The 15,151-nt window shown below is 34.9% G+C and overlaps 1 protein-coding gene across 2 annotated transcripts; it reads left to right on the top strand.

The window, feature by feature from the left end:
- Positions 1-6,665: 6,665 nt before the first annotated feature.
- On the top strand, positions 6,666-15,040 carry LOC110783988 (U-box domain-containing protein 35). 2 transcript variants are annotated; one of them, XM_056834868.1, is made up of 11 exons: positions 6,666-7,036; positions 7,649-7,716; positions 9,051-9,172; positions 9,839-10,026; positions 10,188-10,251; positions 11,261-11,600; positions 11,816-11,917; positions 12,134-12,559; positions 13,057-13,459; positions 13,889-14,247; positions 14,489-15,040. In XM_056834868.1, exons 1-11 carry the CDS (start codon positions 6,838-6,840, stop codon positions 14,552-14,554), a joined length of 2,337 nt encoding a protein of 778 aa, XP_056690846.1. In that variant the 5' UTR covers positions 6,666-6,837; the 3' UTR covers positions 14,555-15,040. The 2 variants fall into 2 exon arrangements, with proteins under 2 accessions (XP_056690846.1, XP_056690847.1); XM_056834869.1 differs by having other exon boundaries at positions 7,008-7,036; positions 7,649-7,720.
- Positions 15,041-15,151: the final 111 nt, after the last annotated feature.

The raw sequence follows: 15,151 nt of genomic DNA, 5'->3' as shown, positions 1-15,151 counted from the left end.
CGGACAGTAGGAGGCATGATAGTGAACACGTGCACGCCACGTGCCGGTCAACGTCGGGAAATATACTGTTGACCCTAAAGTTTTGATGATGACAAAGCAAACTCCTGACAATTGGTTAAGTTATGTTCCATAACAGGTTCCGAGATCCTTAGAGGGATAATGCTAAGTTAAGGAGATCCTGAGTTGGATAAACTAAGCAACGTGGAATATAAGCAAGTAATTGATCCATGTCAGACACTACATTGAAGATATAATCATTAAGCAAGTTTACAAAGGCGAGATCCTTAGGCGAGTTCCTAAGGCGAGATCCTCATATATTATGTGGATCCTCGATGTTCCCGAGAAGGAACAAATTGGGAAGTCTTCGAGTAAAGCTTCTAAAGGTGCAACATGAAGACTACAACATATGAGTTTATGTTTAGGATTTATGTAAGTATTTAATATTGTTTATACGTAATTTGGAACGAAAGGAACCTAAGTATTTTGGTACGTTTTAAATTGAAATATATTAACTGTAATTATAAAAGAGTTTTAAGTTGGAAAATATTTGTTAATAAATAAAATGAATTTAATTAATAAATGTAAACATAGGATTCTGTTTTCATTCTCCTTGTTTCTCAAGCAAAAGATTTTCCATGATCCTTAAAACTCTCCCACGTATTTCTGTTTAAACGTGCATTTAGTGTTTTGATTTGGTCTTCCCTGTTTCTCTCCAACTATGCCCATGTTACTGAGCAGTAACTGTTAGTGGGTAGTTGAGGAGAACATGGGTACCCAACCTTAGGTAAAACTCTCCTATAAAAGGAGAAGAGTTTTGGCTTTTCAAAACACAACTGATTTCTACAAAATCTATCTTAAAGAGCTTAAACGTTTGAAAAGAATCAGTTGGCAAAATAGAGTGTTCCTTGAGTTCCTTATTATTATAAGCTTTATTACGTGCTAGAATCTATCTATCATATTGTATTTTGGGTTTAAGGATTGAGTGATCCTTGAGTGACTTAAAGTTAAGTCAAAGAGAGAAAGAGAGACTAAGAGTTTAGTCAAAGAGAGAAACAGTGACTTATAGTTAAGTCAAAGAGAAAAGGAGCGACTTAGAGTTAAGTCAGAGAGAGAAAGAGTAGCACAGTAATCGAAGGGGATTGCTGTGGGGAACTCGTGTTCGAGAGGAACTCGAGTTAAAGAGTGTATTTGTAATAGAGTTATTGCATTAATACAAAAGAGTAGTGAGGTTCTTCTTGATTAGGGTCAAGAAGGTTCCTCCGTTTTATATCTTTCTTCGCTCATTGTTCTCAGTCTCTTTATTGTTTAAATTCCGCAAGAAACTTACTCAAGTTCCCAAGAAACAATTCACCCCCCCCCCCTCTTGTCAAGTGTTCCTACTGAACTATCAGTTGGTATCAGAGCAGGATCTCACAAAAATACAGGAAACCCTGTTGAGAAAAAGTTCCTGGAAAGTATGAACGCTTACGAGAAACTCGAGGAAGGTTATTCCACTCAAAGACCTCCAATGTTCAATGGGAAATTCTACACCTACTGGAAGAACCACTAGTGGAAAAAATACCTGTTGCAGCCCCCTTGTTGAGGGGGGCATTTAAAAGCACGCCTCAACAACCACTAAGTCAACGCGGGTCAAAGATTTTAATGAGATATCGAGGCGGGCTTCTAATTGTTCGCTTCAACATAGTCTATTAGAGCGGGCTTTGGTGTTGTTCGCTTCAACCAAACCAAGCCTATTGGGCCGAACTCTAATTGTTCGCTTCAATAGACCCCCCGCCCAACTTAAATCAGCTCACCTGTTTGATTAGGGTTTTTATATCTCATTCCTTCTCTCTCCTTATTTCCTTAGCCGTTTTTTCTCTCTCTCTCCTTATTTCCTTAGATCTGATCTTTTCTCTTCTTCATTTTTTTTTTGCGATTTCATTTTACTTATCCTCTCACATTTGCATTTAATTCCTCTCGTTCATCTTCTTAATCTCTTTCCCCTAAAAAAAACCTTCTTAATCTATCAAGATGAATAATGTTTATGTGTTTTTTGAAACTCCGACGAAGAGTCAGATGTTAACGGCGATGGACGAGATCGTGTAGGTGGCGCCGGTGAAATTTAAACGAGTCAATATTTCAATATGAGATGGAGACGGCGGAACTAACGAGGGGATGGCGGTGCAGAAGGCGAAACGAACGAGGAGAATGTTTTAAACGGCAAGTTTCCTCATAATTTTCATTTTTTTTGTTTTATTTTGGATAACCTGTTGAATTTTTTAGTTGTTATTCTGAATTCATTGGAAATATCTCTTGATTTTTTTAAAAAACACTTTAGGTTCTTTGATTTTCTTATTTTATGGAAATTATCGGTAATTTATTTAATTTTTCTTAATTTTATGTTTTCATTGGATTTTAGATCTAGATCGATAATAAAACTCTAAACGGCCGATTTTGTTGGAATTACGATCCATTATATTGGATTCATCGATCACTTTTATTTTCCGCTTTAAAATTTTTTAAAAAAAATTAATTTTACCAGTTTTTCTAAGAACTATAATTTATATATATATATTAATTTTACCAGTTTTTTTTTCTAAGAACTTCAAATAATATGTAAAATGCATACAATCTGAAAGATATATTTAATTTTTTAATGTTTAGAATAAATTAATGTAAATCTATTTGTTCTAAATTTAATTTCTAATTTCTATGTACGTATTTGTTTTTTATTTGGTGGATCTTTTCTTATTGGTTTGTTCACTTCTTAGTTTAATCTTTATTGCTAATTGTTTTTGCAGGTTTATCAAATGGTGAAGTACCTAGATCCTCCGAATTGAAGACTTAAAAAAATACTCATACTTTTTGATAATTGTAACTTGATGTAATCATATATACTTATATATAGAAAGTGTTAATTTATTTAATAATGTATTGCTGGATAAGTTATTTAGTTCAATATGAATAAATTTGTTCTTGTATATTCCCAAAGGATTTCAAATTTTTGTCTCGGAAGTATTCAAGCATGCTCATATTAACCAATTAATACGGAGTATTCTCCAAGCAAAAGGCACATCAGCCAAGAAATAAAGCAATTGAAGATAAATTAATTAATAATTACATTTCAAATTCCAAAACAGAAACAATAATTCAATTTGGCGAGCTAATGAGGCGGGCTTTTTAAGGGCCCCCTCAATAGACTACTCTGTTGAGGCGGGCTTTTGGTAATGCCCCCCACAACAGGTCCTTAATTTTTCCTTTAGTTTTGGGCTGTTGAGGCGGGCTTTTGAAAGCCCCCCACAACAGATGACCTGTTGAGGCGAACAAAGCCCGCCTCAACAGCTAAGTGAGCTGTTGAAGCCACGTCTATTGAAGCGGGCCATGTTCGCCTCAATAAGCCCAAAATGCCCCCCTCAACAGGTATTTTTTCCACTAGTGAACAGGATGGAGATCTATATCAAGGCAGAGAACTATCAAGTCTGGAGAGTCATAGAAGTCGGTGATTTCAAGGTAACAATGACCAATGCTCAAAATGAGGTAGTTCCTAAACCCATGTCTGAATTTACTAAGGAAGATTTTGAGAAATTTGAAATCAATGCAATGGCTGTGAAAATCTTGCATTGCGGCCTTGGACCTCACGAACATAACAGAGTTATGGGGTGCAAGAGCGCAAAGCAAATCTGGGATCTCCTTCAAATAACTCATGAAGGAACTAATGAGGTCAAACGTTCTAAAATTGATTTATTAATGTCTAAGTATGAAAGTTTTGAAATGCAACCAAGAGAAACAATCCAGGAAATGTTTACTCGTTTCACTAACATTACTAATGAGCTAGTTTCTCTTGGAAGAATTATTCCCTCTGATGAACAGGTTAGGAAGATCCTAAGGAGCATGCCACAGGATGATAGATGGAGAACCAAGGTCACTGCATTGTTTGAAACAAAGGACTTCACCAAATTCAACATTGAACAATTGGCGGGATCCTTAATGACTCATGAATTACATCTAGGAGCAGCTGTTTCTGAGAACCGAGGCCTTGCTCTCAAGGCTGAGGAACAGGAGGACTCAGAACCTGATGAAGATGAGGTTGCTACGTTGGTCAGAAGAATGAAAAGATTTTACAGGAACTCTAAACCTGGAAATCTAAGAGGAAGGAACTCAATGAGAAAACCAAGCGGTTCCAAGTCTGACCAAGGATGTTTCAAGTGCGGTGATTCTGACCATCAAATCAAACACTGCCCTCAGTGGGAAAATGAAAAAGGGAAAGGCAAGGGAAAGGATCAATATAAGGAAAGATTCAACAAATCCACCTTTGCCAAGCCCAACTTCAAGAAGGCAATGATCGAATCTTGGGAAGAAGCCACTGACTCGGAAGAAGATGAGGATCAACCAGAAGAAACAACAAACCTTTGTCTTATGGCAAAGATCGATGAATCAACACAAGATCCATCACGTGAAGTAAGTTCCTCAACTCTTCAATCTCTGTCTGTAAATAAATTAGTGGAATTATTGATAGAAACTCTAGACATTTTTAAAAAGCTTATCGTAATAAAGGCTCAAAGTGACAAGGCAATGGAACTTAGCAAAGAACACACAACCTACCTCGATAATGTTAAATCTGATGTACATGGTAGGTTCTTTCAGTTGCCTGACAGGAACACCTCTCTTAAAGACTCTTTTAAAAGAGTTAAAAATGTATATATTATGCTTGATGAAGCTAACAATGTTGATGAAATTCAGGAACAAGAAGATTTCGAAATTGGTTTAATTCGTTTTACAGATAATGATGAGGAAATCTCTCCTGGAAGACATCAAAATGGAATAGCAGATCCACAAACACAAGAAACTGCTTCTAACCAAAAAGTTCCTGTACAAAGAAATCCAAGAGCCCCTGATCCTGAGGAACTAGAAAATGCTGATCCTGAGGAACCAGAAAATGTTGATCCTGAGGAACCAGAAAATGCTAATCCTGAGGAACCAGAAAATGATGATTCTGAGGAACCGGAAGAAGATCAAGAAACCTCTGATGCAGAGGAACAAGGATCTCAGGAAACAGAAGGAACTGAGGAGACCTTAGATGTTCCAGTGGCACAATTTCAACCTAAGCCCTGGAAACATCAAAGTTCTCACCCAATGGATCTGATTATCAGTGATATTAGGAAAGGAACTCAAACAAGGTCTCAACTAAGGAACTTTTGTGCTTTTCATGCGTTCCTCTCCACAATCAAGCCAAGGAACCACACTGAATCTTTGAAAGATACTGATTGGATCACTGCCAAGCAAAATGAGTTAAACGAGTTCCAAAGGAACAAGGTATGGCATCTGGAATCCAAATCAAAGAATCAAAAGGTCATAGGATCGATGTGGGTGTTCAGGAACAAGCTTGATGAACATACAACGATCATCAGGAACAAGGCAAGGTTAGTAGTCAAAGGCTACAATCAACAGGAAGAATCTTGCAAAGTAAACAAGCAGAGAGAAGCACGGGAAAATGAGATTGGACCTCGGGATGATCAAGCTAAGATAACTAAGCAGGAAAGTTCCTCACAAGGTATTACTTATTCATTTAAAAAAAAAAAGGTCATTTCTGACAATGTTTTTGGTTTTAAAAGGTCATTTTTGACAAATTTTCCAAAAAATTATGACTGCTATTTTATCTTAGGATATGAATAATACCTTTAAAATAATTATTTTAAAGGTAATAATTAAAATGGAGGGAAAATGTATTATCTGATCGCTACATGCGTAATTATGTATAAATGGATAAGTTGACCCGATAGGTTGCATCTTCTTATCAATATAGGAGTAACCCTTAACACACACACACACCCAATGACCCAATTATCTAATTTAGGAATCATCCAAAATAAATGAAAGGATATTTATGTTGATTAATCACATACAACAATGCTTAAACAAAATTCGATCACAACTTCTAACACTACAAGAATTTGTATCTTTAACGACAACCTAATTGCGACGGGTCAAAAATCCCGTCGCAAAAGGCTTTTGCGACGGGGTTAACAACCAAACAAAGACGGAAACAACCGTCGCAAATGTCTTTTACGACGGATTAACGACGAGACTTTCTATTAATTAACGACGGTCCTCTTTTATGACGGGTTCGCGACAGGAAACCCCGTCGTTAATCAACGATTATTGGCCTTTCGCGACGGAATTTCCCGTCGTTAATGGTACAGTTTCTTTGTAGTGTGAGTTTCATCCCCCAAATAAATATGTTAACAACATTATTATATTTAACATAGATACAAAGTGTTTAAACCAATATTGTACTGGAACTAGCTAGAGCATAGAGGTAACTATTTCATGTTTTCATGTTACTATCCTAAAAAAAAATTAACTTTTCGTGTGTAACCAGTTATATATAAAAAAAATCTTTAATTAAAAAAATGTCATTGATGGTCATTCATTTCCATGAAAAATGGGTATTTGAGGGTATTAATTGACTATAATAAGTCAAAATGTTTTGCAATGATCTAGCGAGAGATATAGTGAGAAGGTATAAACATAAAAAAGATATTATACGTGTGATACTTGTGGGAATGAAAAAAATGAGCCTAGTTTTAAGGGGAGATTAGTGAATTCTCTATCAAAGAAAAAATGACTAAAATAATAATAATAATTAGTGGGTAAATCATTAAACTTAGAACATCCACAGTCAAAATTGAAGAAGCTCGGAGATAAATAATCTATCTCTATCTATAGTACGATTATTCAACTAGAGGATTAAAATAGGAACAAAAGACAGAATTATATGTAAAAACTTGTTTACAAGTTTTATTTAGAGAATTGAACTTCTTTATTCAATTAGACTATTAGAGGGTGATTACTTAAAGAATGTGGCTTTCAAAAGAGAATTCAGAAAAGAGGAATACATCAAATCAATTGGTAGCAGTTGCAATAGACAGGGATAAAGGAAGTCAACATGCCCTAAAATGGGCAATTGATAATCTTCTTCAAAGAGGTCAATGGGTTGTGCTTGTTCATGTCAAAATTAAGCCTTCTTATGGCTCTTCTCCCCATGTTGTTATCAATGGTAAGTGCCATGTGTATGATTTAGTTATTGATTGAATAAAATGTTTGTTGACCTTGAAGATTGTCAAACCTTTTGCGTTTTGAGTTACATTTGTCAATGTTTAATAACTGTAAAAGATGATATTTTGAAATTAAAAAGTGAGACGTACTAATCCAACAATAATTTTTACCTGAGCATGTAGATTTTTTTTTGTAAGCAAGCTATAATTTGCACGCAAATATCTTAACAATAACTAAAATGTCAAACCCTGCTCATAAAACATACGTATAATGTTTTTTCTTTATTATATAAGCGAGGCAGCTAGCTAAGGAGGGATTTGGTACGTGTATGATTAAAATGTCCCAATTTTTCATGTATTCTTTTATATGCATGGTTTGTGTACATGTTTTTAAATCGTAACAAGCAACACATGCATTTAGATCTAGGTCTTAATAGTATTTTATAATGGCATTCTTGTCCGGAGCTGGAGACCAGCATTAGGATCACATAATGTGGATAATGTCTCATCTTGTGTTCCACCTTATTTATACTTTGCCCTAAGTAAATGTATATGGTTTGTGCGCATAGTCCGTAGCAAGATTTGATTAATATATTATTTCAACATTTGCGTAGGTAGACAATGGGATCAACAAACAAAGGATATGTTCCTCCCCTTTCGTTGTTTCTGCACGAGGAAAGATGTAGGTACTTGCGCTCCATTCTTGAAGTCGGTCAATGAAAATAAAATAAAATAAAATAAAGACATGTAGATGTCATTTAAAATTTATGGTACTCGCATATTTTTTTTTTAACTTTAAAATATCTGGTGTTTGAAACTCAATACTAAGAGCACTCCCATTAATGAGTAAAAAAAAAAATCTCACCACTCTTTCTCTACCATTTTCTTACTCCTCCACATCATTTTTCTCACAAGATTTTTTTTTCACAAATTTGCATCCCATTCACGAGGAAAATTTTTTTTCCTCACCACTCTATCTTCTACTATTCACTATACCCCACCACATTTTATTTCTCCAATATACTTCATCTATTATGTATTTATTTTAATGTTGGTAATTTTTTTTTCTGGTAAACTATTTTTTTTTTCAATAATAATAATAATAATAACTTTAAAGGAAAATGATTTTAATGAATTTAGAGAGAAATAAGTGATTTTTGAAAGTGTGTAGAAATATAGCAAATTTGGTCTCTATTTATAGAGAAAAAAAATTTATGGCCGTTGGTGATTTTTTTTTTTTTTTTATAAATTATTTTTGGCTAAAATAGCCGTTACAAAATATAATCGTTACAAAAAACAGTTCTTTTGTTCTATTGGCTGACAGTGACACGTGGCAGCGTGTGATTCGAAGCCACCACGCGCACAGTCAGCGTGAACAGTAAATTAACTTTTTTTTTTTTTTTTGAGTTACGTACAACTGCCAACAAAATTGACAAAAAAAAAAAAAAAGATAAAGTAAGTGGGGGGCCCACTACCAAAAAAAAAAGATAAAGTAAGACAAAGGATAATAACATAAAAACACTAAAAATATCTCGAAAGTTTTATAAGATGACCGAATCCGACACTTAAATGCATTCTCATGTATCTAATAAATTTTAGGAAAAATTGACATAAATAATCCAAACTTTCACACATCTTTTAAAAATAATCCCAACTTTGGATTATTTTAGAATAATCCAAACTTTAGGGGTTACCTTCTCAAAATAATCTCAAGGTCTTTTTTTCTTGTCATTACTAATCCATTTTGTCTATTGTACATAAGCAAATTGATAGTTTGGATTATTTTGAGAAGGTAACCCCTAAAGTTTGGATTATTCTAAAATAATCCAAAGTTGGGATTATTTTGAGAAGATGAGTGAAAGGTGAGATTATTTATGTCAATTTTTCCTAAATTTTAACCGAGTCGCATAACTTAAAACTAACCCTAGGTGATTCATTATTGTTCAATACTTCCATGGATGAAATGCATTTAAATTTATTTATTTTTCTTTTGGTTGTTGAAAATTGTACGGACAGATACAATGCAAGGACATCGTAATTGAAGATACAGATGTTCAAAAGGCATTGATAGAGTTTGTTACTCAATCAGGAGTTGAAGTTCTAATCATGGGTGCTGCCTCTAGAGGAGCAATCTCAAGGTTTGTATACGAACCCTAAGGCTGCTCCAACCGTTTAATCAAACATATATTAGTGTAACTGATCAGCGCACAATTTTCATAAATTCCTAATTAAAATTACCAATAATGTCTTGTTCTAGTGGTTAACACTGATAGTCTGTGTAAACTAGGTTTAAGATTCGCATGCCCACCCCCATTTATAATTTATATTGATCTTGTGGCGCATTCACACCCAAAAAAATCCTAAACCCTAAACGGATACTCCATTTGTTCCTTTTTGTTTGCCCTATTTTCTATTTTTGTCTATTCCAAAAATATTGCTCCATTGCTAGAAATATTCATAGGCCATCTCTTTACTCTCACATAAAATACATTTGGTCCCACCATTTCGGTTTCTTCTCAATTCCACTCACACAGCTCTAAATAAATCATATATAGCATGGGGAAATTGGGCAAATAATTAGAGACGGATGGAGTAGGTAGCTCTACGTACTGGCCATACCATCATTTAGAAAGACAATTACACAAAGTAGTAAATTACATAATACTTCATAAACAATCAATGATATCTTAACCTAGTGGTTAAGGCTGCTTGTATACCATAGGTCGCATATCAGAATCTCGTCCTCGTCCTCGTCCTCTTCATTTGTAATATTGTTATGATAAGTCCCTAATTATATATAACAGATTCACCAAGTCAGATATTCCTGCGGCAATATCAAAAGGAGTACCAGAATTTTGCACCGTTTACATAATTTCAAAAACAGGCAAAATCTCGATCACACGGTCTGCTTCTCGTCCACCCCCAATCGTTTCTCAACTTCGAACCCAAATTATGAAACAACCAACAAGTGCCCCGGTTACTCCTCCTCGAGGTACAGTAATTAATAACTTAATTTTCAAATTTATTTACTAATTAATACTTCCTCCGTTCTGCAAACTGTGTTTTTTTTTCCTGGAAGTTACGAAATGGAGGAAGTATATATTTTGTTATTAATTAATTGTCTCCTAATCTTTATCGGTTGATTTTGATTAGTGTCGTCTGAAAAAACAACACCTTCCGGTTCACCATTTAAAGGAATTGAAGACATGGATTTCAAGTAAGTGTATTGTCTAATGCAATTTTATTTTTATTTTTGAGTGGCATCCAAATGATTTCATACGTAGTACAAAGTATAACAAATATATATAGCACACATTGCCCTAGATTTTACAACATTTTTTATAGCCGGTAATAAATGTTTGAAATGAGACTGAATCTAAATGGTTGAAGTACGGTAGTATTTGACAAGAAAAATAACATCATAATGTATATGGTATCTCAAACTTGGGGGTTTTCTTCGTAAATATGCATTCTCACTTAATATCATTCCCCAAATGGTAAAGGACATAATGAATGAAAAAATATAATTTTGAGTGAACTAGCACTTCTATGAGAACGAATATTGATTTTCCTTACAAATTTTCACACATCATTTATTACCGGCTACCAAACGGGCCGTAAATGTAATCCTCTATTTATATAGAACTCCTTTCACTTAACAATGTAGAGCGGGGTTATGTGACTTATGTCGCCGGCCGGGTTTACAATAAGACTCTGTTTGGTTTGGCAGAATATGTTTTCCAACGAAAAATAATTGAAAAGAGCAAAATCAATTTATAGGAAAACGTTTTACACCAAATCAAACACATCCGCAGTGTAACGAAAGGAAAAGCAGAAAGAGATATACTCCCTCCGTCCCTTAATACTCGCACCGTTTCGACTGGACACGCTTGTCAATGCACAACTTTGACCACCAATATCTTTAACTATATATTATAAAAAATTATAAAAAATTTAATATTTTGAAAATATATATTAAGATGAAGCCAACAATATATTATATACTAACATTTATTTTCATATACTATAAATAAAATAGGGTTAAAGTGAATTATGTGAATAGTGCAAAAAGTCAAAACGGTGCAAGTATTAAGGGACGGAGGGAGTATATACTTAATTACTACGTACATAATTGAAACTATGTGACCTAGCCATTTTCTTCATATGTCTTTGAGTTTAGTGTTGAGAGAAGACTGCCCTAAATCCTAATAATTTGTTCTGAACAGGTCGGCATTCTCTCGAGGGGGAAGACATCCACACTTTAGGTCTTACGGTGACATCCTAACGGACAATGATATATCGTTTGTAAGCAATGGAAGACCAAGTGTAGATTGCATACTTCCATTACCCTACGATTATACCGAAGAAAGGAGGAGCACTAGTAATAACCGGCCATCAACGAGTTCCGAAAACGATTATATACAAGATACACCGCAACGAAGGTCCTTTGCGGACACTCCTATGTCTAGTCCTCCTCCTAATTTCTCTAATTATTCTTACCATGACAACTCTAACATCACTTGGTCAAACATGCTACCAAAATCAGCTATGCAATCACAAGCAAGGGTAAGAATAATCCCTTTCTGAGGTTTACTAAATTATGCATTTTCCACCATTGAGGTTTCGTCCTAATGGTTAATTCTGACAGTCTGTGTACAAGGTCACAAGTTGACTCACTTCGCATAAAAAACATGCATTTCCCTCATGACATATATACACAAATGACTTGTTTAGTGGAAATTTTAAAGAAGTAATTAGCCAATACTCATCTTGAATTGCAGGACGAGGCAGAAGCTCAAATGACAAAGTTAAAGATGGAGTTAAAGCAAACAATGGATAAATATAGCAATGTTTGCAAAGAAGCACTTACAGCAAAGCAACAGGTTATTTTACTTTCAGTTTGTCACTAATACACGACAATTTTCTATGTACAACCAGTTGTATCTTTTGCATAATTCTCTTGATAGACGACCTAATCGAAACCCTTTATGGTCATACCGAGCTAACCTTAATTTTATATATCTTAGTTTCAAACAAACTTTTTTATATTTGGATTGCTTAGAATTCAAAACATATTTTGAAGGAGTGTTTTCTTCCAGGCACTTGAGCTTCAAAGGTGGAAAATAGAAGAGGAACGAAGAATAGAAGATATTCAAGATTCCGACGAGTCAACAAGAAAAACCATGAAAAAAGAGAAAGCTAAATCAAAGGCAACCATTGAGGCAGCAGAAGCCAATAGGAGGCTAGCCGAACTCGAGGCGCAGAAAAGGGTGAGTGCCGAAATGAAAGCATTGAAGGAAGTAGAGGAAAAGAACAAAGATGTGGGTTCTATAGCTAAATCTGTGAGGTACAGGAAGTATTCAATTGAAGAGATAGAAGTTGCTACTGAATATTTTACCGAATCACGTAAGATTGGGGAAGGAGGATACGGTCCCGTGTTTCGATGTGAATTAGATCACACGGTTGTAGCTGTTAAGGTGTTGCGTCCTGATGCTGCTCAAGGAAGATCTCAATTTCAACAAGAGGTTTGCAGCTACCCTTTTCTTTTCTTTTTTCCAATTATGATGCTCTGATACCAATTAAATCAAATAAAAACTTCCATTCATCAAAGCTATGATCGTTACATATCGAACATTCTATATACTCTCTTTTATATTGTTGTATTTTAAAGTCTTTTCAACGAGATGGTTTGTAGATATATCATAGTCGGTGCTCATACATATATACTTCCTCCGTTCCGGAAATATCGCACCATTTGTTTTTTACACTATTCACACTACGACTTTGACAATTTTTTATGATTCGTAAGTAAGGAAATTTTAGTCATGCGGGGTAATGTTAGATTCTTATTGATATATATTTTATAAATATTAATTTTTTATAATTTTTAATTGCACACGATTTGTGATATTAAGAGTCAAAGTAATGGTTAGAGGAGTAAAAGTCAACTATGGTGCGATATTTCCGGAATGGAGGAAGTATGAGAATATAATTTATAATTTACTGAAGTAATTTTGTGCAGGTTGAAGTTCTTAGTTGCATTCGACATCCTAATATGGTTCTTCTACTGGGAGCCTGCCCAGAGTATGGTTGTCTAGTGTATGAGTACATGCACAATGGGAGCCTTGAAGATCGTCTATTCTGCCGAGGTGAAACTAAACCGCTGACTTGGCAACATAGGTTTCGAATTGCAGCAGAAATCGCCACCGGCCTCTTATTCCTACACCAGACTAAGCCGGAGCCGTTGGTGCATCGAGACTTAAAACCGGCCAACATCCTCCTTGACCGCAACTTAGTTGCCAAGATTAGTGATGTAGGCTTAGCTAGGCTAGTCCCTGCAACGGTGGCTAATGAGGTAACACAATATAGGATGACCTCCACAGCTGGTACTTTTTGTTATATTGACCCTGAATATCAACAAACAGGTATTCAATCCTTTACAAACTCTTTACTCATAATCATACTTGTAAAATTGTACTCCTTCTGCTTCTGAATACTCGCAACACTTACCTTTTACGGTTATTTTTGAATACGTTGCAACGTTTAATATTTTGACATAAGACCACTAATCATTTATTGCTTCTATCTAGATGACACTAGGTGAAGAGAACATAACCTACTTTATTCATTTCATTGTAATAACCAACTCCCCTCCTAAAACTATGTGTAAACTCAACTGTTGCGAGTATTATGAAACAGAGGGAATATGTGGTATGAACAATCACAACACGTGTGTAGTCGTCTAGAGTGGTCATCCAGGACAAGTTGCACACGTTAGATATCGATAGATAAAGCTTCTCTAACAGTGACATTATTGTTGGGACGATGATTTATCGTGATTGTTGTGATTATAGGTATGCTTGGCGTAAAATCAGATGTGTACTCCCTTGGCATAATGCTTTTGCAATTGATAACAGCAAAGTCACCCATGGGCTTGACTCACTATGTTGAGAGAGCCATCGAGAAAGGAACGTTCATGGATATATTGGACAAATCAATGCTCGATTGCCCCGTTGAAGAGGCTTTGCAGTTTGCAAAACTATCACTTCAATGTGCTGAGTTGAGAAGGAGAGACAGGCCCGACCTCGGGACGGTTTTGTTGCCTCAGCTTTGCAGATTAAGAAATATTGCAGAAGATAGCCTTGATAATATGATGAATCCTGGTGCTAAGTACAATACTAATTCATCAAACAGCCAAGTCTCTGTGGGACATGTGAGTGAAATTACCCTTATAACCTGCGTAGCTAAAATAATCATATACGATGTGGTTAAAGTTGTGAAATGACAGCAATCGTATCCAGTCAAAATGATGCATCTTCTAAGAAATATAATTTCTCTTTGAATTAGTTAAATATTCTAAGGAGAACTCTTTACATTTTGTTTCACAATTGCATGCATGCAGAAGTAGAAAAAGTGCCCTTTGAAGATAATGAAAATGTGTTTCAAATGTGCAGGATACTTTGAGCAATGCACCTTCTCATGAAAGTTGGAGGAGCTCAAATTATAGTGGAGAAAATTAACAACAGTATGTAAGATATCGTGATTATGAGAAAAACGGTGAGATTCAGGTCATGTTCGACGTTAACTTTTGAGTTCGAGGTTAGTGTTATGACAACCGGATACTGATCAAAACACTATTTAGGAGAGAAAAAGTCATGTTTTGAAAGGTATTTACACTTCATAGTTCAAAACAATAATAAGTATCACGTGGATGACAAAGGTGGTCCACAAGTACAGGTTATGCAAAATTCAAATAGATTTGTATGTACAATAAACTCTTTATCTTGTGATTTAGAAGTACGATCCTATAGAATAAATCTTGCTCAAGTAATTAAGGTCGTAACCCTATAATTGTGATTATTAAGTGCATAAGTACGTAGGCAAAAGATATGTACATGTAATTAAACTTGTGTTTTTGTTCGGTAAGTGAACTTGTATAGATAATTTCTCATTGATCACATATTCACATCAATGCAAAGTTTTTGTATATTAATTCTTTTTCTAGATTCCAGTTTTGCAAATTCTTTGTGGGAAACCGTAACTACTTTTTTTGTTTCAGGATTAATATTCTTTTATTTTTTCAAAGCGATATTCATATATATTAATATTTTATATCC

Source organism: Spinacia oleracea, chromosome 1 (genome assembly GCF_020520425.1).
Source record: "Spinacia oleracea cultivar Varoflay chromosome 1, BTI_SOV_V1, whole genome shotgun sequence".
Taxonomy (NCBI): Eukaryota; Viridiplantae; Streptophyta; class Magnoliopsida; order Caryophyllales; family Amaranthaceae; genus Spinacia; species Spinacia oleracea.
This window is presented reverse-complemented; position numbering and strand designations above follow the sequence as displayed.